Here is a 25,963-nt window from a genome sequence, read left to right as displayed (position 1 = left end):
GTCCATGGCACTGGGACAGGCCCTGGCACTGGGATCCGTGTCCATCGGATGGGGACAAGTCCCTGATCCTGGGCATCTCCTTCTGGATCAGCTTAGGGAATGGATCCCGATTCCTCAACTCCACAGTGACGGAATTATGGAAAATTCCGAGGCTGTTTTTCCTCCTTTTTCCCTCAGGACGATCCCAAAAACTCCGCAGGCATTTCCAGGGTGTTCAACTCTACCTTTATTTTCCGTCTGGGGCCCCTTGGAGGGTCCTGGCAGCAGGAAGGGTCAGGAGGGGAGAGGTGGCAGCGATGGTGCCAATTCCCCCCGGGAAGGGGGATCCGGAGGGGCGGCGGCAGCGGCGGCATTGCCCGGCTACTCTCTGGGAACGAGGGAAAAATTCGGGATGAGCCCGGTGTTATCCCTCGGGGGAGGTTTTGGGAATGTCCCGCGGGACTCACATGGCGTTCTCCTTGAAGTGCTGCAGCGCCTGCTGGGCCACGATCTCCATGAAGCGGGGGTGGTCCCAGGGGACGTCCCCGGGCACGGTCAGCGCCAGCGGCTCCGAGTCGAAGAGCTGCACCGTCACCTGCGTGTCCGGCGGCGCCGACGGATCCTCGGGGTTCGGAGCCTTGGACAGCACCTGGAATGCGGCACCGGGGTCATCTCGTGGGAGAATCCGAATTTGCGAGGTCGGAACGGGCCGCGGGAGAGCCCCAGGCGGGCCCCTGACCTTGGCTCCCTTCCCGGCATCCGGCACTGCCAAGAGATTCCCGGCCGGAGCACAAAGGGCCCTTTGTGGCCCTGTCCCACTTTTCCCTTTCCCACCCCCCGTTCCCGGCCCCGATCCCGGCTCCATCCCGCCGGCCTCACCGTGGTGACCTGCAGGAAGCCGTCGGAGCCCATGGAATGGTTGGCCAGGCGGGACACCCAGCCGAACTGGCGGTTCAGCTGGTCCAGCAAGCCGGAGGTGTTGAGCATCTCCTCCTGGAATTCCCGGAGCAGGGAATCGTAGCGGCGCGTGAAGCGCTCGGCCACGCGCACGGCGTCCTCCAGCTGCTCCCGCAGCTCCTGCTGCGAGGGATCCTCCTGCCCGCAGTCTGGGATGGGGTGGGTATGGGGTCAGCACGGCCCTGGGATGGGGTTCATCCCATCCCATCCCATCCCACCCCATCCCACCCCATCCCATCCCATCCCATCCCATCCCATCCCATCCCATCCCATCCCGTCCAACCCCATACCACCCTTCCAATCACATCCCAATCCCATCCCCATCCATCCCCCCAGACCCCAAAACGCACCCCTTGCAACCCCCAAAAAATCCCAACCCACCAAGACCCACCCCATACTATGACCTGCCCCCCCACATCCCATCCCTGCTCTGATTCTCCCCATTTACTGTCCTATTTCCGTTCCCGTCCCTGTTCCCATCCACATTCCAAAATCCCTATTCCAGGCCCAATTTGTCCACCAAATTTCACATCCTCATTCCCATCCCGGTCACCAACCCCATTCCCGTTCCATTTCCAATTCTCACGCCACCATCGTTCCCATTCGTCTCCGTACACGTTCACATCCCCTTTCCCACCCCACCCCATTCAAGTCAATCCCATTCCCATCACAATTCCTGTTCCCATTTCATTTTCCATTTCCAATTACTAGTTCCATTTCTTTACTGTCCCCTCATCATCCAGGTTACCATCCCAATCAATGTTCCATCCCCTTTCCAATCCCAATTCTGTTCCATTCCCAGTTTTCCATCTCCTTCCTGTCCAATTCTCATCCCTGTTCCTATACACCATCCCATCACCATTCCCTGTTCAATTTCCCATCCTCATTCCATCACTGTCCCATTCCCATTCACGTTCCCATTTCATCCCATCCGAATCCCTGTTCCATCCTATTCAATTACGTTTCCATTTCGAATCCAATTGCCTACCTTACTCCCCATTCCCACCCCATTCCCAGGTTGCCATTCCCATTACAAGTGGTCAATCTCCTTCACAAACACATCCAATTCCCATCCCCCACCCTCATTCCCATTCCCGTCTCCATAAGTTTCCATCAACTTTTACACCCCATCCAAGTCAAGTTACCATCCCGTCACCATTCCATACCCATTTCATTTTCTCATATCCACATTACCTAGTGTTTCAACATTTCCTGTCCTGTCCCATTACTCATCCCTGTCCATCCAATACCCATTCCCATTCCGTCCCTATTCCCATTCCGATCCACATTCACAGTCCCCATTCCAATAAACCATTCCCATTCCCATCCCATTCCCCTTCCGTCCCCATTCCCGTCCCCATTCCCGTCCCCATCCCGTCCTCCACGTCCCAGTCCCTTCAACATCCCATTCCCATTCCCATCCCCATTCCCATTCCCGGCTCACCCAGGGCCAGGATCTCCCGGCACTGCTCGCACTCATCCCTCATCCGCAGGCAGCCGGCCGAGTTCCTCCGGATCTCCCGGCAAACCATCCGGTCATTGCTGAAATTCCGGGATTCTGCGGGAATTCCGGGCCGGCCTCAGCTCCCCAAATCCCCCCCAGCCCCGGCAGGTCCCCCCCAGGTGCCGGAAAAGCGATTTTTCCTTGGAATTTGGGCCCCTCCCGTCCCCAGGGCTGCGTTGGCAGACGGTGACGGCGCCGGCTGCGACATTCCCAAAAAAAAACATGGGCTGCAATCCCAAAAAAACCAAACAGCAAAAAGACATCGGCTGTAATCCCAAAAAAAAAACAAACACCCAAAAACCGTCAGCTGCTATCCCAAAAAAAATCCCAAATACCTGCAACATTCCCCAAAATAAACACCTGCAATATTCCAAAAAAATCTAAACACCGGCAGCAATCCCACAAAAACCAAACACCAACAACATTCCCAAGAAAACCCATGAGCAGCATTCCCAGAAAAACCAAACAGCTGCAACATTCCCAAGAAAACCCCATTCCCATGACAACAGCTGGGATCCAGGTGGGACAACACCCCAAATCCCAGCCCACCACCATCAGAGCTCCTGATTCCCAGGTTTCCATGGGAATTCCCGGTAGGGAATCCTCCAAATCCTCCAAAGTTGACAAGGATTTTCTGGGAATCTTTTCTCAGAATCCTTCAAAGTTGCAAGGAATTTTCTGGGAATCTTTCCTCAGACTCCTCCAAATCCTCCAAGGTTACCCAAGGATTTTCTGGGAATGTTTCCTCAGAATCCTCCAAAGTTATCCAAGGATTTTCTGGGAATCTTTGCTCAGAATCTTCCAAAGTTTCCCAAGGATTTTCTGGAAATCTTTGCTCAGAATCCTCCAAATCCTCCAAGGTTACCCAAGGGTTTTCTGGGAATCTTTCCTCAGAATCCTCCAAAGCTGCCCAAGGATTTTCTGGGAATGTTTCCTCAGAATCCTCCTAAGTTTCCCAAGGATTTTCTGGGAATCTTTGCTCAGAATCCTCCAAAGTTGCCAAGGATTTTCTGGGAATGTTTCCTCAGAATCCTCCTAAGTTGTGAAGGATTTTCTGGGAATCTTTCCTCAGAATCCTCCAAATCCTCCAAAGTTTCCCAAGGATTTTCTGGGAATCTTTGCTCAGAATCCTCCAAAGTTGCCAAGGATTTTCTGGGAATGTTTCCTCAGAATCCTCCAAATCCTCCAAAGTTACCCAAGGATTTTCTGGGAATGTTTCCTCAGAATCCTCCAAAGTTACCCAAGGATTTTCTGGGAATGTTTCCTCAGAATCCTCCAAAGTTGCAAAGGATTTTCTGGGAATCTTTGCTCAGAATCCTCCAAAGCTGCCCAAGGATTTTCTCAGAATCTTTTCTCAGAATCCTCCAAATCCTCCAAGGTTACCCAAGGGTTTTCTGGGAATCTTTGCTCAGAATCCTCCAAAGCTGCCCAAGGATTTTCTGGGAATGTTTCCTCAGAATCCTCCTAAGTTGTGAAGGATTTTCTGGGAATCTTTCCTCAGAATCCTCCAAATCCTCCAAAGTTTCCCAAGGATTTTCTGGGAATCTTTGCTCAGAATCCTCCAAAGTTACCCAAGGATTTTCTGGGAACGTTTCCTCAGAATCCTCCAAAGCTGCCAAGGATTTTCTGGGAATCTTTGCTCAGAATCCTCCAAATCCTCCAAAGTTACCCAAGGGTTTCCTGGGAATGTTTCCTCAGAATCCTCCAAATCCTCCAAAGTTACCCAAGGATTTCCTGGGAATGTTTCCTCAGAATCCTCCAAAGTTACCCAAGGATTTTCTGGGAATCTTTCCTCAGAATCCTCCAAAGTTACCCAAGGATTTTCTCAGAATCTTTTCTCAGAATCCTCCAAATCCTCCAAGGTTACCCAAGGATTTTCTGGGAATCTTTGCTCAGAATCCTCCAAATCCTCCAAGGTTACCCAAGGATTTTCTGGGAATCTTTCCTCAGAATCCTCCAAATCCTCCAAAGTTACCCAAGGGTTTCCTGGGAATGTTTCCTCAGAATCCTCCAAAGTTACCCAAGGATTTTCTGGGAATCTTTTCTCAGAATCCTCGGAAGTTTCGAGGATTTCCCGTGACTCTTTCCCCCAGACCCACCGGATTCGGGATCCCCCATCCGCCATCCCTCTCCCCTCCCTCCTACCTGTCCCAAACTCTCCGGAGGGATTCTCCCAGCCACCCTGGGCGTCCTCCAACATGCGCTGGGTGATCTGGAAGAGCGGCTGGAAGAGCTGCTGGAAGCCTCCACGGCGCTGCGGGAAGAACGGGAAGAAGTCCCCGGAGAAGCGGCGGAAGCGGCGCGGGAGGCGCAGCCGCTGCACCGCCGGCGCCTCGCGGAAGCCTCCGAAGGGAGCCTGGAAGAAGGGGTGGAGGCGGCCCTGGACCCGGGAGCTGTCGCGGAAAATGTCCTGGACGCCGTCCTCCAGCAGCCCGAAGCGCTCCTCCAGCTCCTGCAGCTGCCGCTCCTGGCGCTCGTCGCGCTCCAGCAGCGAGTCCAGGCGCTCGCCGTCCACCCAGATGGAGATGGGAGAGGAGTGGTTCAGGAATTCCTCCAGCTGGGAATGGGAATGGGAATGGGGTCAGGACCTGGGATCCCCCGGGCCATGAGGGATCCTGCACTTGAGACTCTTTGGGAATGGGGGCAAAACCTGGGATCCCCCTGGCCATGCGGGATCCCACTCTGGGAATGGGATCAAAACCTGGCCATACCCAGGATCTCACACCTGAGACCTTCTGGGAATGGGGTCAAAACCTGGCCATTCCCGGGATCTCACACCCGAGACCTTCTGGGAATGTGATCAAAACCTGGCCATTCCCAGGATCTCACACCTGAGCCCTTCTGGGAATGGGGTCAAAACCAGGCCATTCCTGGGATCTCACACCTGAGACCTTCTGGGAATGGGATCGAAACCTGGGATCCCCTGGCCATGTGGGATCCTGCACTTGAGACTCTTTGGGAATGGGGGCAAAACCTGGGATCCCCCGGGCTATGCGGGATCCCACTCTGGGAACGGGATCAAAACCAGGCCATTCCTGGGGTCTCACACCTGAGACCTTGTGGGAATGGGATCAAAACCTGGCCATTCCTGGGATCTCACACCTGAGACCTTCTGGGAATGGGATCGAAACCTGGGATCCCCTGGCCATGTGGGATCCCACTCTGGGAATGGGATCAAAACCAGGCCATTGCCTGGGATCTCACACCTGAGACCTTCTGGGAATGGGGTCAAAACCTGGGATCCCCCGGGCCATGAGGGATCCCACTCTGGGAATGGGATCAAAACCAGGCCATTCCTGGGATCCCTGTGCCGTGTGGGATCCTGCACCTGAGACTCTCTGGGAATGGGGTCAGAACCTGGCCATTACCGGGATCCCTGGGCCATTGTGGGATCCTACACTTGAGACTCTCCGGGAATGGGGTCAAAACCTGGGATCCCCCGGGCCATGTGAGATCCCACTCTGGGAACGGGATCAAAACCAGGCCATTCCCGGGATCTCACACCTGAGACCTTCTGGGAATGGGATCAGGGCAAAATCCCTCTTTCCTGGTATCCCTGTGCCATGTGGGATCCCACTCTGGGAATGGGATCAAAACCTGGCCATTCCTGGGATCTCACACCTGAGACCTTCTGGGAATGGGGTCAGAACCTGGGATCCCATGCCATGCCATGTGGGATCCCATCCCATGCCATGTGGGATCCTGCACTTGAGACTCTCCGGGAATGGGGGCAAAACCTGGGATCCCCCAAGCCATGCAGGATCCCACTCTGGGAATGGGATCAAAACTCAGCTGTTCCTGGGATGCCTCACCTGGAGACTCTCTGGGAATGGGATCAGGGCAAAATCCCTCTTTCCTGGTATCCCTGTGCCATGTGGGATCCTGCACCTGAGACCCTCTGGGAATGGGATCAAAACCCGGCCATTCCCAGAATCCCTGTGTGATGTGGCATCCTGCACTTGAGACTCCCTGGGAATGGGGTCAGAATCTGGGATCCCCCGGGCCATGCGGGATCTCACTCTGGGAATGGGATCAAAACCCGGCCATTCCCAGAATCCCTGTGTGATGTGGGATCCTGCAGCTGAGACTCTCTGGGAATGGGGTCAGAACCCGGCCATTCCTGGGATCCCTGGGCCATTGTGGATCCTGCACCTGAGGCCCTCTGGGAATGGGAGCAGGGCAAAATCTCTCTTTCCTGGTATCCCTGTGGGATCCCTCAACTGCATAACCTCTGGGAATGGGATCAGGGCAAAATCCCCCTTTCCTGGTATCCCTGTGCCATGTGGGATCCCACACTTGAGACCCTCTGGGAATGGGATCAAAACCCGGCCATTCCCAGAATCCCTGTGCCATGTGGCATCCTGCAGCTGAGACTCTCTGGGAATGGGATCAAAACCCGGCCATTCCCAGAATCCCTGTGCCATGTGGCATCCTGCAGCTGAGACTCTCTGGGAATGGGGTCAGAACCTGGGATCCCCCGGGCCATGAGGGATCTCACTCTGGGAATGGGATCAAAACCCCGCCATTCCCAGAATCCCTGTGCCATGTGGCATCCTGCAGCTGAGACCTCTGGGAATGGGATCAAAACCCGGCCATTCCCAGAATCCCTGTGTGATGTGGGATCCTGCAGCTGAGACCCGGTGTTTCCCGGTATTTCCTCATTGTTTTCCCCTGGTGTTTCTCGTTATTTTCCCATTGTTTCCCCCACTGTTTCCTGGTATTTCCTCATTGTTTCCCATTGTTTCCCTGGTGTTTCCCGGTATTTCCTCATTATTTCCCAGTATTTCCTCAGTTTCCCCGTTGTTTCCCAGTATTTCCCCATTGTTTTCCCCTGGTGTTTCCCGTTATTTCCCCATTGTTTCCCCCACTGTTTCCTGGTATTTCCTCATTGTTTCCCTGGTTTTTCCCAGTATTTCCTCATTATTTCCCGGTATTTCCCCATTGTTTCTCCCACTGTTTCCTGGTATTTGCCCATTGTTTCCCTGGTTTTTCCTGGTATTTCCTCATTGTTTCCTGTTATTTCCCCATTGTTTCCCTGGTGTTTCCCGATATTTCCTCATTGTTTTCCCCTGGTGTTTCCCGGTATTTCCCCATTGTTTCCCCATTGTTTCCTGGTATTTCCTCATTGTTTCCCTGATGTTTCCCATTATTTCCTCATTGTTTCCCTGCTGTTCCCCCAGTGTTTCCCCGCTGTTTCCTGGTATTTCCCCATTGTTTCCCAGTATTTCCTTGTTGTTTCCCCATTGTTTCCCTGGTGTTTCCCAGTATTTCCTCATTGTTTCCCCATTGTTTCCCCGCTGTTTCCCGGTGTTTCCCCGGTATTTCCCCTGCTGTTTCCCCATTGTTTCCCTGCTGTTTCCTGCTATTTCCCCATTGTTCCCCCATTGTTTCCCGGTATTTCCCCTCTGTTTCCTGGTGTTTCCCTGCTATTTCCCCATTGTTCCCCCATTGTTTCCCGTTATTTCCCCGCTGTTTCCCCGCTGTTTCCCGTTATTTCCCCCGCTGTTTCCCGTTATTTCCCCGCTGTTTCCCCGCTGTGTTCCCGGTGTGTTTCCCGGCGGTTGCGGCTCACCTGGCGGCCCACCAGCCCGGCCCCGCTGCGGCAGGTGCGGGAGTAGAAGCGGAGGCAGCGCTGCCGCAGGCAGGGCTTGCAGCTCTCCCACAGCGCCTGCACCGAGGCGTTGCAGCGCTCGCCCCGCGCCGACAGCTCCTGCTCCTTCTGCCGCGCCAGCTGCACCGCTTCCTGACGGGAATGCCGCCGTCAGCACGGCACAGTCCCGGCAGCGGCCGAGTCCCGGCACGGCGCGATACCCAGCACGGCGTTCCCAGATTCCAGGGACGCCCCAATTCTGCAGCGCAGCATTCCCAGAGCACTGCGACACCCCGATCCCCAGCACAGCATTCCCAGATTTCCAGGGACTCCCCAATCCCCAGCACAGCATTCCCAGATTTCCAGGGACTCCCCAATTCTGCAGTGCAGCATTCCCAGAGCACTGCGACACCCCAATCCTCAGCATGACAGTCCCAGATTTCCAGGATGCAGTGATCCCCAGCACGGCATTCCCAGATTCCCAGAACACCCCAATCCCCAGCACGGCATTCCCAGATTCCCAGAACACCCCGATCCTCAGCAAGGCATTCCCAGATTCCCAGAACACCCCGATCCCCAGCACGGCATTCCCAGAGTCCCCGGGACACCCCAAACCCAGCACAGCATTCCCAGAGTCCAGGACAGCCCAACCCCCACATGGCACTCCCACAGTTCCAGGACACACAATCCCCAGCATTCCCAGAGAACACACAATCCCCAGCATTCCCAATCCTGCCCTTCCCAGAGTCCCAGAACACCTCAATCCCCAGCACAGCATTCCCAGATTTCCACAACACCCCGATCCCCAGCACAGCATTCCCAGATTCCCAGAACACCCCAATCCCCAGCACGGCATTCCCAGATTCCCAGAACACCCCAATCCCCAGCACAGCATTCCCAGATTTCCACAACACCCCGATCCCCAGCACAGCATTCCCAGATTCCCAGAACACCCCAGCTCCCACACAGCATTCCCAGAGAACACACAATTCCCAAGCATTCCCAATCCTGCCCTTCCCAGAGTCCCAGAACACCTCAATCCCCAGCAAGGCATTCCCAGATTTCCAGAACACCCCAATCCACAGCAAGGCATTCCCAGATTCCCCGGGACACCCCAAACCCAGCACAGCATTCCCAGAGTTCCAGGACAGCCCAACCCCCACATGGCACTCCCACAGTTCCAGGACACACAGTCCCCAGCATTCCCAGAGAACACACAATCCCCCAGCATTCCCAATGCTGCCTTTCCCAGAGTCCCAGAACACCTCAATCCCCAGCACAGCATTCCCAGATTTCCAGGATGCAGCGATACCCAGCACGGCATTCCCAGATTCCCCGAACATCCCGATCCCCAGCACGGCATTCCCAGATTCCCAGGACACCCCGATCGCCAGCATGGCATTCCCAGAGTTCCAGGATGCACAATCCCCAGCACGGCATTCCCAGATTCCCAGAACACCCCGATCCCCGGCACGGCATTCCCAGAGCCCCAGGACACCCCAATCCCCAGCACGGCATTCCCAGATTCCCAGAACAACCCGATCCCCAGCACGGCATTCCCAGATTCCCAGAACACCCCGATCCCAACATGGCATTCCTGGAGCCCCAGGATATCCCAGTTCCCCCACAGCATTCCCAGAGCCCCAGGACACCCCAATCCCCAGCACGGCATTCCCAGATTCCCAGAACACCCCGATCCCCGGCACGGCATTCCCAGAGCCCCAGGACACCCCGATCCCAACATGGCAATCCTGGAGCCCCAGGATATCCCAGTTCCCCCACAGCATTCCCAGAGCCCCAGGACACCCCAATCCCCAGCATGGCATTCCCAGAGTTCCAGGACGCACAATCCCCAGCATTCCCAGAGGGCACACAATTCCCAGTCCTGGCCTTCCTAGAGTCCTGGGACACCCCAATCCCACACAGCATTCCCAGAGCACAGGGATACCCCAATCCCTGGCACAGCATTCCCAGATTCCCAGGACACCCCAATCCCCAGCATGGCATTCCCAGATTCCCAGGACACAGCGATCTCAAGCACAGCATTCCCAGATTCCCAGAGCACCCCAATTCCCACAGGGCATCCCCTGTTCCTGGAATACAGCCATCCCCAGGATAACAATCCCTGTTCCCAGGGCCACACCGATCCCTGGCACAGCATTCCCTGTTCCTGGACATCCAATCCCTGACACAGCATTCCCTGTTCCTGGGACATCCGATCCCTGACACAGCATTCCCTGTTCCTGGGACATCCGATCCCTGACACAGCATTCCCTGCTCCCGGGACATCCGATCCCTGTCACAGCATTCCCTGTTCCTGGGACATCCGATCCCTGACACAGCATTCCCTGCTCCCGGGACATCCGATCCCTGACACAGCATTCCCTGTTCCTGGACATCCGATCCCTGACACAGCATTCCCTGTTCCTGGGACATCCGATCCCTGACACAGCATTCCCTGCTCCCGGGACATCCGATCCCTGACACAGCATTCCCTGTTCCCGGGACATCCGATCCCTGACACAGCATTCCCTGCTCCCGGGACATCCAATCCCTGACACAGCATTCCCTGTTCCCGGGACATCCGATCCCTGACACAGCATTCCCTGCTCCCGGGACATCCAATCCCTGGCACAGCATTCCCTGTTCCCAGGGTCACATCGATCCCTGGCACAGCATTCCCTGTTCCCGGACATCGATCCCTGACACAGCATTCCCTGTTCCCAGGGTCACATCGATCCCTGGCACAGCATTCCCGTTCCCAGGGCCACATCGATCCCTGACACAGCATTCCCTGTTCCCGGGACATCCGATCCCTGACACAGCATTCCCTGCTCCCGGGATAACAATCCCTGTTCCCAGGATAGCATTCCCCATTCCCAGGACACTCTGATCCTCCATCCTCCAATCCCTGACAGAGCATTCCCTGTTCCCAGGACACAGTGATCCCTGCTATCCTGGAGCATTCCCTGCTCCCGGACAGCATCCCCCATTCCTGGGATGGCATTCCCCATTCCCAGTCCATTCCATTCCCAGTCCATCCCCATCCCATCCACATCCCAATCCCAATCCCAATCCCAATCCCAATCCCAATCCCAATCCCATTCCATCCCATTCCCATGACTTTCCCATCCTGATCCCATTCCTATCCTGATCCCATCCCATTCCCATGCTGTTCCCATTCCCAGACCATCCCAAACCCGATCCCATCCTATTCCCAATCCCATCCCATTCCTGTTTCCATCCCCATGGCAATCCCATTCCATTCCATTCCCAATCCCATTCCCATTCCTGTCCCCATTCCCAATCCCATTCCCACCTCCTTCCCGCGCTCTGCCTGCTCCAGGGAGCGCAGCAGCTCCCGGTGCCCGCGGCCGCTGCTTTCCACTCCCGTTCACGTTCCTGATCCCATTCCAAATCTTGTCCCCGATCCCAAATCCCAATCCCATTCCCATTCCCAATCCCATTCCCACCTCCTTCCCGCGCTCTGCCAGCTCCAGGGATTGCAGCAGCTGGCGGTGCCCGCGGTCGCAGGCGCTAAATCCAAGTCCCGTTCCCAATCCCATCCCATTCCCAATGACCCAATCTGATCCAATCAATCCCAATGCCCAATCCCATTCCCCACCCATGTCCCATTCCCATTCCCAATCCCATTCCCATTCCCAATCCCATTCCCACCTCCTTCCCGCGCTCTGCCAGCTCCAGGGATCGCAGCAGCTGGCGGTGCCCGCGGTGGCTGCGCTCACTCCCGTTCCCATCCCCAATCCCATTCCCATCCCCAATCTGATCCCAATCCCAAATCCCAATCTCAATCCCAATCCCAATCCCATTCCCATTCCCAATCCCATTCCCACCTCCTTCCCGCGCTGTGCCAGCTCCAGGGATTGCAGCAGCTGGCGGTGCCCGCGGTCGCTGCGCTCACTCCCGTTCCCATTCCTGATCCCATTCCCATCCCCAATCTGATCCCAATCCCAATCCCAAATCCCATTCCCACCCATTCCCATTCCCATTCCCAATCCCAATCCCATTCCCAATCCCATTCCCACCTCCTTCCCGCACTCTGCCAGCTCCAGGGAGCGCAGCAGCTGGCGGTGCCCACGGTGGCTGCGCTCCACCCCCATTCCCATCCCCAATCCCGATTCCCAATCTGATCCCAAATCTCAATCCCATTCCCGATCCCAATCCCATGCCCAATCCCGATCCCATTCCCAATCCCATTCCCACCTCCTTGCCGCGCTGTGCCAGCTGCAGGGATCGCAGCAGCTGGCGGTGCCCGCGGTCGCTGCGCTCCACCCCCATTCCCATCCCCATTCCCATCCTCAATCTGATCCCAAATCCCAATCCCATTCCCATCCCCATTCCCATTCCCAATCCCAATCCCAAATCCCATTCCCAATCCCATTCCCACCTCCTTGCCGCGCTGTGCCAGCTCCAGGGAGCGCAGCAGCTGGCGGTGCCCGCGGTCGCTGCGCTCATTCCCGTTCCCATTCCTGATCCCATTCCCATCCCCAATCCCGATCCCCAATCTGATCCCAAATCTCAATCCCAATCCCATCCCAATCCCATCCCCAATCCCAAATCCCAATCCCAATCCCATTCCCGATGCCATTCCCACCTCTTTCCCACGCTGTGCCAGCTCCAGGGATCGCAGCAGCTGATGGTGCCCGCAGTCGCTGCGCTCCACCCCCATTCCCATCCCCAATCCCGATCCCCAATCTGATCCCAAATCTCAATCCCATTCCCAATTCCCAATCCCAAATCCCATTCCCACCTCCTTGCCGCGCTGTGCCAGCTGCAGGGATCGCAGCAGCTGGCAGTGCCCGCGGTCGCTGCGCTCCACCCCCATTCCCATCCTCAATCTGATCCCAAATCCAGATCCCATTCCCATCCCCATTCCCATTCCCAATCCCAATCCCAATCCCATTCCCAATCCCATTCCCACCTCCTTCCCGCGCTGTGCCTGCTCCAGGGATCGCAGCAGCTGGCGGTGCTCACGGTCGCTGCGCTCATTCCCGTTCCCATTCCTGATCCCATTCCCATCCCCAATCCCGATCCCCAATCTGATCCCAAATCTCAATCCCAATCCCAATTCCCAATCCCAAATCCCGTTCCCACCTCTTTCCTGCGCTGTGCCAGCTCCAGGGATCGCAGCAGCTGGCGGTGCCCGCGGTCGCTGCGCTCACTCCCGTTCCCATTCCTGATCCCATTCCCATCCCCAATCTGATCCCAATCCCAATCCCAAATCCCATTCCCACCCATTCCCATTCCCATTCCCAATCCCAATCCCATTCCCAATCCCATTCCCACCTCCTTCCCACGCTGTGCCAGCTCCAGGGATCGCAGCAGCTGGCGGTGCCCACGGTGGCTGCGCTCACCCCCGTTCCCATCCCCAATCCCGATTCCCAATCTGATCCCAAATCTCAATCCCATTCCCGATCCCAATCCCATCCCCAATCCCAAATCCCATTCCTGATCCCATTCCCACCTCCTTCCCGCACTCTGCCAGCTCCAGGGATCGCAGCAGCTGGCGGTGCCCGCGGTCGCTGCGCTCCACCCCCATTCCCATCCCCATTCCCAATCCCAAATCCCATTCCCAATCCCAATCCCAATCCCGTTCCCAATCCCATTCCCACCTCCTTCCCGCGCTGTGCCAGCTGCAGGGAGCACAGCAGCTGGCGGTGCCCGCGGTCGCTGCGCTCATTCCCGTTCCCATTCCTGATCCCATTCCCATCCCCAATCCCGATCCCCAATCTGATCCCAAATCTCAATCCCAATCCCATTCCCAATCCCATTCCTGATGCCATTCCCACCTCTTTCCCGCGCTGTGCCAGCTCCAGGGATCGCAGCAGCTGGCGGTGCCCGCGGTCGCTGCGCTCACTCCCGTTCCCATCCCCAATCCCGATCCCCAATCTGATCCCAAATCCCAATCCCAATCCCAATCCCAATCCCAAATCCCATTCCCAATCCCATTCCCACCTCCTTCCCGCACTCTGCCAGCTCCAGGGATCGCAGCAGCTGGCGGTGCCCGCGGTCGCTGCGCTCACTCCCATTCCCATCCCAATCGCAATCCCAAATCCCAATCCCATTCCCATCCCCATTCCCATTCCCAATCCCAATCCCAAATCCCAATCCCAAATCCCATTCCCACCTCTTTCCCGCGCTGTGCCAGCTGCAGGGAGCGCAGCAGCTGGCGGTGCCCGCGGTCGCTGCGCTCACTCCCGTTCCCATTCCTGATCCCATTCCCATCCCCAATCCCGATCCCCAATCTGATCCCCAATCCCATTCCCAATTCCCAATCCCAAATCCCATTCCCACCTCTTTCCCGCGCTGTGCCAGCTCCAGGGATCGCAGCAGCTGGCGGTGCCCGCGGTCGCTGCGCTCCAGCAGCGCCTCCATGCTGCGCACGCCCTGCAGCGCCCGCTCCAGCTCCGCGTCCACCAGGCGGCTGCCGGCCGCCGACAGCTCTGAGGGAAATCGGGGAAAAGTGGGGAAAAATGGGAAAAACGGGGGAGATACCCCGGGGGAATTGGGGGGAAAAGCAGGAAAAAGATGGGGGGAAAAGATGGGGGGAAATCGGGGACACAGCAAAGTTGGGGAAAAGATTTGGGAAAGTGGGGAAAAATTGGGGGGAACGGGGCCTCTCGGGTGGAACTTGGGGAAACTAGTGGGGACTCATGGGGGGATCACGGGAATATCGGCGCCCCGTGGGCGAAAAGGGTGCGTACAGTGAGGGAAAGTGGGGACATTTTTGGTGGAACATTGGCGCACCCTGGCGCACCCTCTCTGGCGGCACTTTGGTGTCCCCCGGGGCCCGTCTATCGGGGCCCCGTTTCGGGGGGCCGTGGGGCCCCGTGGGGCCCAGTTTGCGGGACCTTGGGGGGACCCGTGGGCCCCTTGGGATAGCCCGCTGGTGCCCCCTTTGGTGCCCCTTGTGGCCCCCTTGGCTCCCGGCTGCGTGGGCCCCTTGCGGGGCAACGGGGGGGGGCACACGTGGGACACACATTGGGGGACAAATTTGGGACACCTTTTGGGACAGTCAGGGTAAATTGGGGCCACCGTCAGGGGTAAGTGGGAAGAACACTGGGGCCCAAACTTGGGTCCCCATTGGTGCCCCTTCGGGGGCCCCTGCCCCCCTCCCTCCCCCCCCCCCCCCAATTACACCACCTGCGCACCCCCCTCCTCCCACCCCCCCCCCCCCCGCCCCAATTGCACGACCGCCGTGCCTTTACCCTTACCCCCTCCCTCAACACCCCCCCCACGTTTCACCCCAACACCCCACCATTTAATCCCCAAACCCCCCCCCTTTACCCCCCCCCAACCCCCCCCGCCCCCATATATCACCCCACCCCCCCCCCCCCTTTCCCCCCCCACTCCGAGCGAACGCCGCCCCAATTTTGTCCTCCCACCTCACCTCGGTATCCTCCTCTGGGGGCTGCAGCTCCTCGCCGCTCCCCCCCTGGCCGGAGTTTGCCAGGCCGCGACAGGGGACAGGGACAGCGCCATTGCCTGGGACAGGGCACTGAGAGGGACCGGACGTGAGATGACCAGTGACAGGGACAGGGACAGTGAGGAGGGGACAGGGACAGGGACAGGGACAGGAGCGCCATGGCCTGGGGACAGGGACATGGACAGTGATAGGGACATGGCCCAGGCAGGCCAGGGCCGGGACAGGGACAGGGACAGTGAGGAGGGGACAGGGACAGGGACAGTCGCCATGGCCTGGGGACATGGACAGGACGTGAGAGGGAAACAGGGGGACCGGGAAGGGGAACATGGTCAGGGACAGGTAACAGTGAGGAGGGGACAGGGACCGGGACAAGCCGCCATGGCCTGGGACATGGAAAAACAGTGACAGGGCAGTGAGATGGGGGACCGGGACAGCGCTATGGAAACAGGAACAGGGGAAACAGGAGAGGACAGGGACAGGGTTCAGTGACATGGTGACAAACAGGGACTTGCCATGGCCTGGGGACAGGGACAGGGACAGTGAGAGCGGACAGGGACAAGTTCTGAGACCAGACAGTGACCGGGTCATGGACAGTGAGAGGGGACAGTGACAGGGTCTGGGGACAGGGACAGGGGACAGGGACAGCGCCATATCCTGGGGACAGTGACAGGGTCTGGGGACAGGGTCTGGGTATGGGAGGGGACCGAGGACAGTGGACGAGGGGTCCAGGGAGAGGGACAGGAGAGGGGACATGGCCTGGGACAGGGACAGTGGACAGGGACAGTGCCATGGCCTGGGGACAGGGACAGGTGACAGTGAGATGCTGAGACAGGGACAGGGACAAGGGCCCCTGGGCACAGGGACCAGGGACAGTGCGAGGGGGGACAGGGCCCGGGACATGGGCCCTGGGGACAGGGACAGGGACGGGACAGTGCCATGGCCTGGGGACAGGGAAAGGACAGTGAGAGGGGACAGGACAGGGGGGATCTGGCCTGGGGAACAGGGACAGGGGACAGGGACAGGGCCCATGGCCTGGGGACAGGACAGGACAGGGAGAGGGGACAGGGAGAGGGACATGGCCTGGGGACAGGGACAGGGGACAGGGACAGGGCCATGGCCTGGGGACAGGGACAGGGACAGTGAGAGGGGACAGGGACATGGCCTGGGGACAGGGACAGGGGACAGGGACAGGGCCATGGCCTGGGGACAGGGACAATGACAGGGGATAGCAACAGGGTCAGGGACAGGATCAGGGACAGCACCATGGTCTGGGGACAGGGACAGGAACAGGGTCAGGTACAGGGATAGGGCCATGGCCTGGGGACAGGGACAGTGACAGAGTCAGGGACAGGGGATGGGAACAGGGACAGTGACAGTGCCATGGCCTGGGGACAGGGATGGGGACAGGGACAGGGGGCTCAGGAGGGGACAGCAACAGGGGAGAAGGGGGTCAGGGGGGCACAGGGATGGGGACAGGGACAAGGGGGATCAGGAGGGGACAGGGACAGGGCCATGGTCTGGGGGAGGGGACAAGGGACAGAGATAGGGGGGACAAGGACAGGGGACATGGGGGTCAGGGGGGGTCAGGGCCTTTGGGGTCAGGGGGGACAGGAGCGACAGGGTGGGACAGAGGGGTCAGGGACGGGGATGGGGACAGGGAGAGGGGACAGGGGACAGCACCATGGTCTGGGGACAGGGACAGGGTCAGGGGACAGGGACAGCGCCATGGCGGGGACAGGGACGGGGATGGGGACAGGAGGGGACAGGGGACAGCACCATGGTCTGGGGACAGGGACAGGGGACAGTGACAGAGCCATGGAGGGGACAGGGACGGGGACAGGGACAGGAGGGGACAGAGGGGTACGGGGGACCAGGAGGCTGACAGGAGTGACAGGGTGGACAGAGGGGTCAGGGACAGGAGGGGACAGGACAGCGATGGGGACAGGGACAGGATCGGGGGGGGGGGGAGGGGGGGTCAGGGCCGGGCCTGCCCTCCCCACCCTCACGGACTCTGACTCTCCCATCCCCCCCCTCCCCCCCCCCCCAAAGCAAACAGACCCGGGGGAGCGGGGGGGGGGGCTTAAGCGGGGGTTTAGGGCGCGACAATTGTGGGGGGTCCCTGGGCATCTGTGGGTGGGGTCCCTGTGGCACGAGGGGGAGTTTTGGGGGGCATGGGATGGTTTTAGGGGGGCAAACGGGGGGGGGGTTGGGGGGGCTTTTAGGGGGGCACTGGGGGGGGCACGAGGGGTTATAGGGGGGGCACTTTGTGGGGGTCCCTGGGCATTGGGAGGGGGATTTGGGGGGCACTTGGGGGTTTGAGGTGTCGGGTGGGATTTAGGAGGGGGTTTGGGGGGGCACTTGTGGGGGTCCCTGGGCCACTGAGGGGTCCCTGGGCACGGGTGGGGTTTTGGGGGGCACAGGGGGGGTCCCTGGGCACGGGGGGGGTTTGGGGGCACTCAGGGGGCTGAGAGAGCACGGCATGGGGGGGGAAGTTGGGGGCACTTGGGGGGGTCCTATGGCATTGGGGAGGGGGGGTTGGGGGGGTTTTAGGGGGGCACTGGGAGGTTTGGGGGGTCGGGGGGGGGATTTAGAGGGGGCACTGGTGGGGGTCCCTGGGCTTGGGGGTCGCTGGGCACAGGGGGGTTTAGGAGGGCACTGGTGGGTTTTGGGGGGCAACTTGTGGGGGTCCCTGGGCATTGAAGGGGTTTAGGGGGCACTGGGATAGTTTTAGGGGGGCACTGAGGGGGGGTCCGGCCGTGCCCTCCCCGCCCCCCCCCGGATCCAGCGCGGTGACCGCGGCCGGAATTCCCCGGGCGGGATCGGGATCCAACCCCCCCCCCCCCCCAAAAAAAAAAGGAGCGGCCCCGGTTCCCCCCCCGTGGGAGCCGCCGCCTCCTCCGGGATTGTGCAATTCCCAAACAAACCCGAAAAAAATCCGAAGGAAACCAAATAAACCCAAATAAACCCAAATAAACCCAAATAAAACAAACAAGCAAAATCCCAAACCCAAATCAAACCCAAATAAGCCCAAATAAAACCCAAATAAACCCAAATCAAACCCAAATAAACCCAAATCAAACCCAAATAAGGCCGAGCCACCCCCCCCCCGCCCGAGCCTTGTGCAATGCGGGCTCGGCGAGGGGGGGTCGCTGTCCCCAACCCCCCCCCAACACCGCAGGGTGACACTGCAGCCACTGCCAGCCAAAAACAGCTCGGAAACCAAAAACAGCCAAAAAAACAGCCCGGAAACCAAAAACAACCAAAAAAACAGCCCAGAAACAAAAATCACGGCCCAAAACAGCCCGAAAACAGCCCAAAAAACAGACCCAACCCCAAAAACCAGTCCAAAAACACAGCCCAAAAACCAAAAATACAGCCCAAAAACCAGCCCCAAAAGCCAGTCCAAAAAACAGCCCAGAAGCCAAAAACACAGCCCAGAAAACAGCTAAAAAACAAAAAAAAAAGCCAAAAAAAATCCCAGAAACCCAAAAACACAGCCCAAAACCAGCCCAAAAACACAGCCCAAAAACACAGCCTCAACCCCAAAAACACAGCCCAAAAACCAAAAACACAGCCCAAAAACCAAAAATACAGCCCCAAAACCAGCCCCAAAAACCAGCCCCAAAAACACAGCCCCAAAAACAGCCAAAAAACCCCAAAAAAAAGCCAAAAAAACAGCCCAGAAACTAAAAAACACAGCCCAAAAACCAAAAATACAGCCCAAAACCAGCCCCAAAAACCAGCCCCAAAACCAGCCCAGAAGCCAAAAACACAGCCCAGAAAACAGCCAAAAAACCCCCAAAAAAGAGCCAAAAAACCAGCCCAGAAACCAAAAAACACAGCCTAAAACCAGCCCAAAAACCAAAAACACAGCCCAAAAACCAAAAACACAGCCCAAAAACCAAAAATATTACAGCCCCAAACCAGCCCAAAACCAGCCCAAAACCAGCCCAAAAACACAGCCCAAAACCCGAAAATACAGCCTAAAAAACAGCCGAAAAAACAGCCCAAAAACCAAAAATACAGCCCAAAAAACAGCCCCAAAACCAGCCCAAAAAATGGGCAAAAAACCAGCCCAGAAACACCAAAAGCAGAGCCCAAAAAATCCCCCCCAAGTCCCCAAAAACACAGCCCACAGCCCAAAAAAAACCCCAAGTCCTAAAATCCCCATCCTACATCCCAAAACCTCGTCCCAAACAACCCCCCAAATCCCAAACAAGCCCCCCAAAAAAAACCCAAATCCTAAAAAACCCCGTCCCACATCCCAAACAATCCCCCCCAAATCCCAAACAAGCCCAAATCCCAAACAAGGCCCCCAAAAAACCCCAAACCTAAAAACCCCGTCCCACATCCCAAACAATCCCCCCCAAATCCCAAATCACGGCCCAAATCCCAAACATCCCCCCAAAAAAACCCCAATCCTAAAAAAAAACCCATCCCAAGAACCCATCCCACATCCCAAAGAACCCATCCCACATCCCAAACCACCCCCCAAATCCTAAACAACCCCCCCTGCATCCCAAAGAACCCCGCACATCCCAAATCCCAAATCATGCCCCCATCCCAAAATAACACCCCCAATCCCAAATCCCAAATCCCTCCCCCCAACCCCAAATCAGCCCCCCAAATCCCAAAATAACCCCCCAAAGCCCCTACTGCATCCTAAAGCACCCCCCACCAAATCCCAACAAAATACCCCAACCCCCCCACCCCAAAATAACCCCCCCAAATCCCAAATCACCCCCACCCCAAAATAACCCCCCCAAATCCCAAATCACACTCACATATCCCAAATCCCAAATCACCCCCCCAAACCCCAAATCCTAATAACCCCCCTGCATCCCAAATAATCCTCCCCAAATCCCAAATCCCACATAATCGCCCCGAATCCCCCATAATCCCCCAAATCCCAAATCCCCGCTGGGTCCTGCCCGGCGCGGGGAATTGTGGGAAACTCCCGCGAGCATCCGCCCGCTCCCCGCCCGCCCCCACCCCAAAAACCGCCCGGGGGGACCCCAAAACTGGGGGGGGGGGAGGGGGGAAAAGGGGGAGGAAAAAGGGGGGACAAATGGGTGAAAAAGGGGAAATGGGGTTCAGGATTTGGGGGGTTGGGAATTTGGGGTTCGGGGATTTGAAGATTTGGGGATTTGGGATTCAAAGCTTTGGGATGTGGGGGTTCAGGGATTCGAGGGTTTGGGGGCGTTCGGGGATTTGGGGATTTGAAGATTTGGGGGTTCGGGAAGTTTTGGGATTCGGGGAGTTCTGGGATTTGAAAATTTGGGGGTTTGGGGATTTGGGATTTGAAGATTTGGGGGTTCGGGAAGTTTTGGGATTCGGGGAGTTCTGGGATTTGAAAATTTGGGGGTTCGGGGATCTGGGGGTTCAGGGGTTTGGGGGTTTCGGGATTTTGGGGTTCGAGGATTTGGGGTTTGGAGGTTCGGGGAGTTCTGGGATTTGGGGATTCGGGGGTTCGAGGAGTTCTGGGATTTGGGGTTTGCGGTTTTGGGGTTCGGGGGTTCGGGGAGTTCTGGGATTTGGAAATTTGGGGGTTCGGGAATTCGGCGTTTGGGGATTCGGGGATTTGAAATTCGGAGTTGGAGGATTTGGGGGTTCCGGGATTTGGGGTTCAGAGGTTCGGGGATTCAGGGGTTCGGAATTCGGGGGTTCGGGATTCAGGGACTTGGGGTTCAGGGATTTGGGATTCGGGGTTCGGAGATTCGAGGACTTCGGATTTGGGGTTTAGGGATTTGGGGGTTCGGGGATTTGGGGTTCGGGGGTTTGGGATTGGGGGTTGGGATTCGGTGGGTTCGGGATTCGGCCCGGGTTCGGGGATTCAAGGATTTGGGAATTTGGGGGTTCGGGAGGTTCGGGGATTCGGGATTTGGATTCGGGGGTTTGGGATTCAGGGACCCTCGGGTTCGGGGATTTGGGGGTTCGGGGATTCAAGGATTTGGGAATTTGGGGGTTCGGGGATTGGGGTTCGGGGAGTTCGGGGTTGGGATTTGGAATTCGGGGTTCGGGATTCAGGGACCTCGGGTTCGGGGATTTGGGGGTTCGGGGATTTGGGGGTTCGGGGTGATTCAAGGATTTGGGAATTTGGGGGTTCGGGAGTTCGGGGATTGGAATTCGGGGGTTTGGGATTCAGGGACCTCTCGGGTTCGGGGATTTGAGGGTTCGGGGATTTGGGAGTGGGGGGTTCAGGGATTCGGAGATCAAAGATTTGGGATACAAGGATTTGGGAATTGGGGGTTGGGGTTCAGCGATTTGGGGGTTCGGGGATTCAAGGATTTGGGAATTCGGGGATTTGGGGTTGGGGGTTCCCGCGTTCCGTACCCGCAGTCCCGCTCCGGTGCCGGTGCCGGAGCCGCTCCGGTGCCGCTTTATCCGCGGGCCGGGGCCGGTCCCGCCCCGTCCCCGCTCCCGTTCCGCTCCCGGAGCTTTCTGGAACGGCCCCGGCACCGCCCCGGCCTGGCCGCGGGCCCGGGAGCTTCGCTAATTAATTAATGCATTCATTAATGAACTCCCGGCAACCGCCCCCGGCCTGGCCGCGGGGCCCGGAGCCTCGCCTAATTATTAATGCATTCATTAATGAACTCCCGGCACCGGCCCCCGGCTGGCCGCGGGCCGGGACCTGCCCCCGCCCCGGGGGGGGGTTCTCTAATTAATTAATGCATTCATTAATGAACTCCCGGAAACTGCCCCGGGGATTTCCCGCCCCGCCCGGGGGCGGTTTCTCTAATTAATAATTATTAATTAATTTGTTTATTAATTCCCGGAAACTGCCCCCGGGGATTCCCGAGCCGGCCCGGGGGGGGGAGGGGGGGGAAGGGGGGGGGGAAGAGGGGGAGAGTTCCTTAATTAATTAATTAAAATTAAGTCATTCCCGGAACTCCTCCGGGAATTCCCGCCCCCCACGCCGGGGGTGTTGGCAAATGTTATTTAATTTAGAAATTTATTAATTTTTATAATGATTCCCGACAGGATCCGGGGGGGTTCGCCCGCCCCTTCCCCTCGAGCTGGGCGGGGCCGGGGTGCGGTCTCGCCCCGCCCCCAAAACAGCCCGGATCCCCCCACGGGGACCCCAAATTGCCCGGGGGGAAACTGAGGCACAACCGCCCCCTCCCTATCCGCGGACCCCCCCAGGATCCCCGCCCCGAATTCCCGCCCCGAATTCCCGCCCCGAATTCCTGCCCCGAATTCCCGCTCCTTCCGGGAGCTGCAGAATTCCAGCGGGGAAACGAGGCACAATTCCCCCCCCCCCCCCCCCCCCATCATCCTGGGACCCCCCAAATTCCCACCCCGAATTCCCGCTCCATCCCGCAGCATTCCAGGGGAAACTGAGGCACAAATTCCGCCCCTAATCCTGGGAGCACCCCCGAAATTCCCGCTCCTTCCTGCGGCATTCCAGGGGAAACTGAGGCACAAACACCCCCCCTCCAACATCCTGGGACCCCCCAAATTCCCACCCCAAATTCCTGGAGCTGCACATTCCAGGGGAAACCGAGGCACAAATCCCCTCCTTATCCTGGGATCCCCCCCCAAATTCCCACCCCCAGATTCCCGCTCTTTCCTGCAGCATTCCAGGGGAAACTGAGGCACAGCCCCCGAACCCCCTCCTCATCCTGGCACCCCCCAAATTCCCGCCCCGAATTCCCGCGTGTTCCTGCGGCATTCCAGGGGAAACTGAGGCACAAACACTCCCCCCTCCAACATCCTGGGATCCCCCAAATTCCCACCCCAAATTCCTGGAGCTGCACATTCCTGGGGAAACTGAGGCACAAATCCCCTCCTCATCCTCGGACCCCCCAAATTCCCACCCCGAATTCCTGCTCCATCCCGCAGCATTCCAGGGGAAACTGAGGCACAAATTCCCCCCCTAATCCTGGGAGCACCCCCAAATTCCCGCTCCTTCCTGCGGCATTCCAGGGGAAACTGAGGCACAAACACCCCCCCTCCAACATCCTGGGACCCCCCAAATTCCCACCCCGAATTCCCACTTGTCCCTGCAGCATTCCAGGGGAAACTGAGGCACAAATTCCCCCCCTAATCCTGAGAGCACCCCCAAATTCCCACTCCTTCCTGGGGCATTCCAGGGGGAAACTGAGGCACAAATCCCCTCCTCATCCTGGAATCCCCTGAAATTCCCGCTCCAAATTCCTGGAGCTGCAGAATTCCAGGGGAAACTGAGGCACAGCCCAACCCCCACCCCGGTGAAAAACACCGATCCCTTGTTTTTAAATGTTAAAGATTTAATAGAAATAAAATGGTTATAAAAACAGGAATAAAATTGGAGTAACGATAATTTGTTCAATTTGGATTAGGGAAACACAAAACAATAAAAAACAAAGAGTTACGGACGGGTCCCGGCGCCTTTTCTGGGCAAAATGAGCCCAAAAAGGGCCCAGGTGAGCAGAGGATTAACCCTTAAAGCACCGACCTGCTGGGCATTCCCACAGCTCATCCATGGGGCGGGAATTCCATCAGACCCAGGATCCTCCCTGGGCAGGGGCAGCTCCTCCCTGGGATCCTGCGGGAGCCGTCCAGGCACGAAAAGCTCAGTTCTGCTGATAAGGGAGCGATAAATTCCTTATCTCTGACAGATCTGAAATAAATTCCTTATCTCTGAAAGATCTGCAATAAATTCCTTATCTCTGAAATGTTTGCGATAAATTCTTTATCTCTGAAAGATTTGCAATAAATTCCTTATCTCTGAAAGATCTGCAATCTAAATTCTTTATCTGAAAGATTTGCAATAAATTATCTCCGAAATATTTGCAATAATTCTTTATCTCTCAAAGATTTGCAAAAAATACTTTATTCTTAAAGATCTGCGATAAATTCCTTATCTCTGAAAGATCTGCAATATATTTTTTATCTCTGAAAGTTTGCAATAAATCTTTCTCTCTGAAAGATCTGCAATAATTCTCTATTCTGAAAGATCTGCAATAAATTCTTTAATTCTGAAAGATCTGCAATAAATTCTTTATCTCTGAAAGATTTGCAATAAATTCTCTCTCTGAAAGATCTGCAATAAATTCCTTATCTCTCAAAGATCTGCATAATTCTTTATCTGAACATATTTGCAATAAATTCTTATCTCTGACAGATCTGCAATGAATTCTTTATCTCTGACAGATTTGCAATAAATTCTTTATATCTGAAATATTTGCAATGAATTCTTTATCTCAGAAAGATTTGCAATAAATTCTTTATCTCTCAAAGATTTGCAATAAATTCTTTATCACTTCAAGATCTGTGATAAATTCTTTATCTCTGACAGATTTGCAATAAATTCTTTATCTCTGAAAGATCTGCGATAAATTCTTTATCTCTCAAAGATCTGCAATGAATTCTTTATCTCTGACAGATTCAGGTGTCCTGTGGCTGCTGTCTCACTGTGAGTCCTTTCTTTAAAATATTATCTCAGATAGCAGAGTTTCTATTTTAACATTTTTTATAACCTGTAACCGTGTTTACCACGCTGCCTGAGAGAATTAACACAGCACCAATTTCTAACACAACGCATCCAATATTCATCGAAATATCTGCCGAAAGCCAACCCCAAAATTCACATTTTTCACAGGTTCGGGTTGTCGGTCCGGGGGGTTCTGGGTCCGACTGGCCTCGTTTTTAACCGGGGTTTGGAGTGACCGAGGTGAGGAGTGACCGAGGAGAGGAGTGACCGAGGTGAGGAGAGGAGTGACCGAGGTGAGGAGTGACCGAGGAGAGGAGTGACCGAGGGAGGAGACGAGAGAGGAGTGACCAAGGGAGGAGAGGAGTGACCGAGGAGAGGAGAGTGACGAGGGCAGAGGAGTGACCGAGGAGAGGGAGGTGGACCGAGGTGAGGAGAGGAGTGACCGAGGAGAGGAGTGACCGAGGAGAGGAGTGACCGAGGAGAGGAGTGACCGAGGAGAGGAGTGACCGAGGTGAGGAGTGACCGAGGAGAGGAGAGGAGTGACCGAGGAGAGGAGTGACCGAGGTGAGGAGTGACCGAGGAGAGGAGAGGAGTGACCGAGGAGAGGAGAGGAGTGACCGAGGAGAGGAGTGACCAAGGAGAGGAGAGGAGAGGAGTGACCGAGGTGAGGAGTGACCGAGGAGAGGAGTGACCAAGGTGAGGTGAGGAGTGACTGAGGAGAGGTGAGGAGTGACCGAGGTGAGGAGTGACCGAGGAGAGGAGTGACCGAGGTTCGGTGAGGAGTGACCGAGGTTCTCAGCGCCTCTGCCGGCTCCGGACCTGGCCCTGCTGCCCAAACACCGCCCTGAGCTCTCAGTTCTGCCCTGGCTCCTCTGTTTGGGGCATTTCCCGGGATTTGGTGAGGGTCTTTGCCTGGCTCCTGAGATCTCCTCCCTCCTCACCATGCAGAGAGGGTGACATCCCCTTTTCAGGAGGAAAGGGTGGTACCGAAAATAATTAATTCTCCACCACAGAGGGTTAATTGGGATACTCAGCAGGTGATTGCGACATTTAACCAACAAAAGAATTCCT

The 25,963-nt window shown here is 56.8% G+C and overlaps 2 protein-coding genes and 2 long non-coding RNA genes across 17 annotated transcripts; 1 reads left to right on the top strand and 3 right to left on the bottom strand.

Annotated features, from left to right (window-relative positions):
- Positions 1–202: 202 nt before the first annotated feature.
- On the bottom strand, positions 203–15,533 carry CLU (clusterin). Its single transcript, XM_050971913.1, has 9 exons — positions 15,442–15,533; positions 14,799–14,902; positions 14,346–14,701; positions 8,013–8,183; positions 4,586–4,997; positions 2,381–2,494; positions 859–1,085; positions 447–628; positions 203–367 (listed from the first exon to the last, which is right to left on the bottom strand). Exons 1-9 carry the CDS (start codon positions 15,531–15,533, stop codon positions 361–363), a joined length of 1,665 nt encoding a protein of 554 aa, XP_050827870.1. The 3' UTR covers positions 203–360.
- LOC127059427 (uncharacterized) lies at positions 5,004–7,985 on the bottom strand. Of its 8 annotated transcripts, none has more exons than XR_007777209.1 (4): positions 7,008–7,984; positions 5,550–6,886; positions 5,466–5,496; positions 5,004–5,141 (listed from the first exon to the last, which is right to left on the bottom strand). It is a non-coding gene; the product is annotated as an uncharacterized LOC127059427 (long non-coding RNA). The 8 variants fall into 8 exon arrangements; XR_007777211.1 differs by having other exon boundaries at positions 5,004–5,797; positions 5,921–5,951; positions 6,069–6,886; positions 7,008–7,980; XR_007777205.1 differs by having other exon boundaries at positions 5,466–6,886; positions 7,008–7,985.
- On the bottom strand, positions 8,194–10,716 carry LOC127059426 (uncharacterized). Of its 4 annotated transcripts, XM_050972771.1 has the most exons (3): positions 9,683–10,716; positions 8,906–9,064; positions 8,194–8,788 (listed from the first exon to the last, which is right to left on the bottom strand). In XM_050972771.1, exons 1-3 carry the CDS (start codon positions 10,668–10,670, stop codon positions 8,568–8,570), a joined length of 1,368 nt encoding a protein of 455 aa, XP_050828728.1. In that variant the 5' UTR covers positions 10,671–10,716; the 3' UTR covers positions 8,194–8,567. The 4 variants fall into 4 exon arrangements, 2 of the variants coding, with proteins under 2 accessions (XP_050828728.1, XP_050828729.1); XR_007777203.1 differs by lacking the exons at positions 8,906–9,064; positions 9,683–10,716 and adding an exon at positions 9,529–9,676; XR_007777202.1 differs by lacking the exons at positions 8,906–9,064; positions 9,683–10,716 and adding an exon at positions 9,296–9,522.
- Positions 15,534–24,823: 9,290 nt separating the features above from the next.
- On the top strand, positions 24,824–25,957 carry LOC127059463 (uncharacterized). Of its 4 annotated transcripts, none has more exons than XR_007777345.1 (3): positions 24,824–25,164; positions 25,324–25,403; positions 25,499–25,957. It is a non-coding gene; the product is annotated as an uncharacterized LOC127059463 (long non-coding RNA). The 4 variants fall into 4 exon arrangements; XR_007777344.1 differs by having other exon boundaries at positions 24,827–25,164; positions 25,324–25,556; positions 25,615–25,957; XR_007777342.1 differs by having other exon boundaries at positions 24,828–25,164; positions 25,324–25,456.
- Positions 25,958–25,963: the final 6 nt, after the last annotated feature.

This window comes from Serinus canaria, chromosome 3, assembly GCF_022539315.1.
Source record: "Serinus canaria isolate serCan28SL12 chromosome 3, serCan2020, whole genome shotgun sequence".
NCBI classification, from domain to species: domain Eukaryota; kingdom Metazoa; phylum Chordata; class Aves; order Passeriformes; family Fringillidae; genus Serinus; species Serinus canaria.
This window is presented reverse-complemented; position numbering and strand designations above follow the sequence as displayed.

Bases quoted from the DNA above. Each gene is read 5' to 3' on its own strand.
- LOC127059426 (XM_050972771.1), bottom strand. From the start codon at position 10,670: ATGCTGTGCCAGGGATTGGATGTCCCGGGAGCAGGGAATGCTGTGTCA. The intron at 9,065-9,682 runs GTGTCCTGGGGC...CTGGGGATTGAG, and splicing joins ATGCCGTGCTGGGGATTGGG to GTGTTCTGGGACTCTGGGAA. The intron at 8,789-8,905 runs GTGTTCTGGGAA...CTGGGGATTGAG, and splicing joins ATGCTGTGCTGGGGATTGGG to GTGTTCTGGGACTCTGGGAA.
- CLU (XM_050971913.1), bottom strand. From the start codon at position 15,533: ATGGCGCTGTCCCTGTCCCCTGTCGCGGCCTGGCAAACTCCGGCCAGG. The intron at 2,495-4,585 runs GTAGGAGGGAGG...GAATTCCCGCAG, and splicing joins CTCCGGAGAGTTTGGGACAG to AATCCCGGAATTTCAGCAAT. The intron at 1,086-2,380 runs GTGAGCCGGGAA...ACCCCATCCCAG, and splicing joins CCGGGAGATCCTGGCCCTGG to ACTGCGGGCAGGAGGATCCC.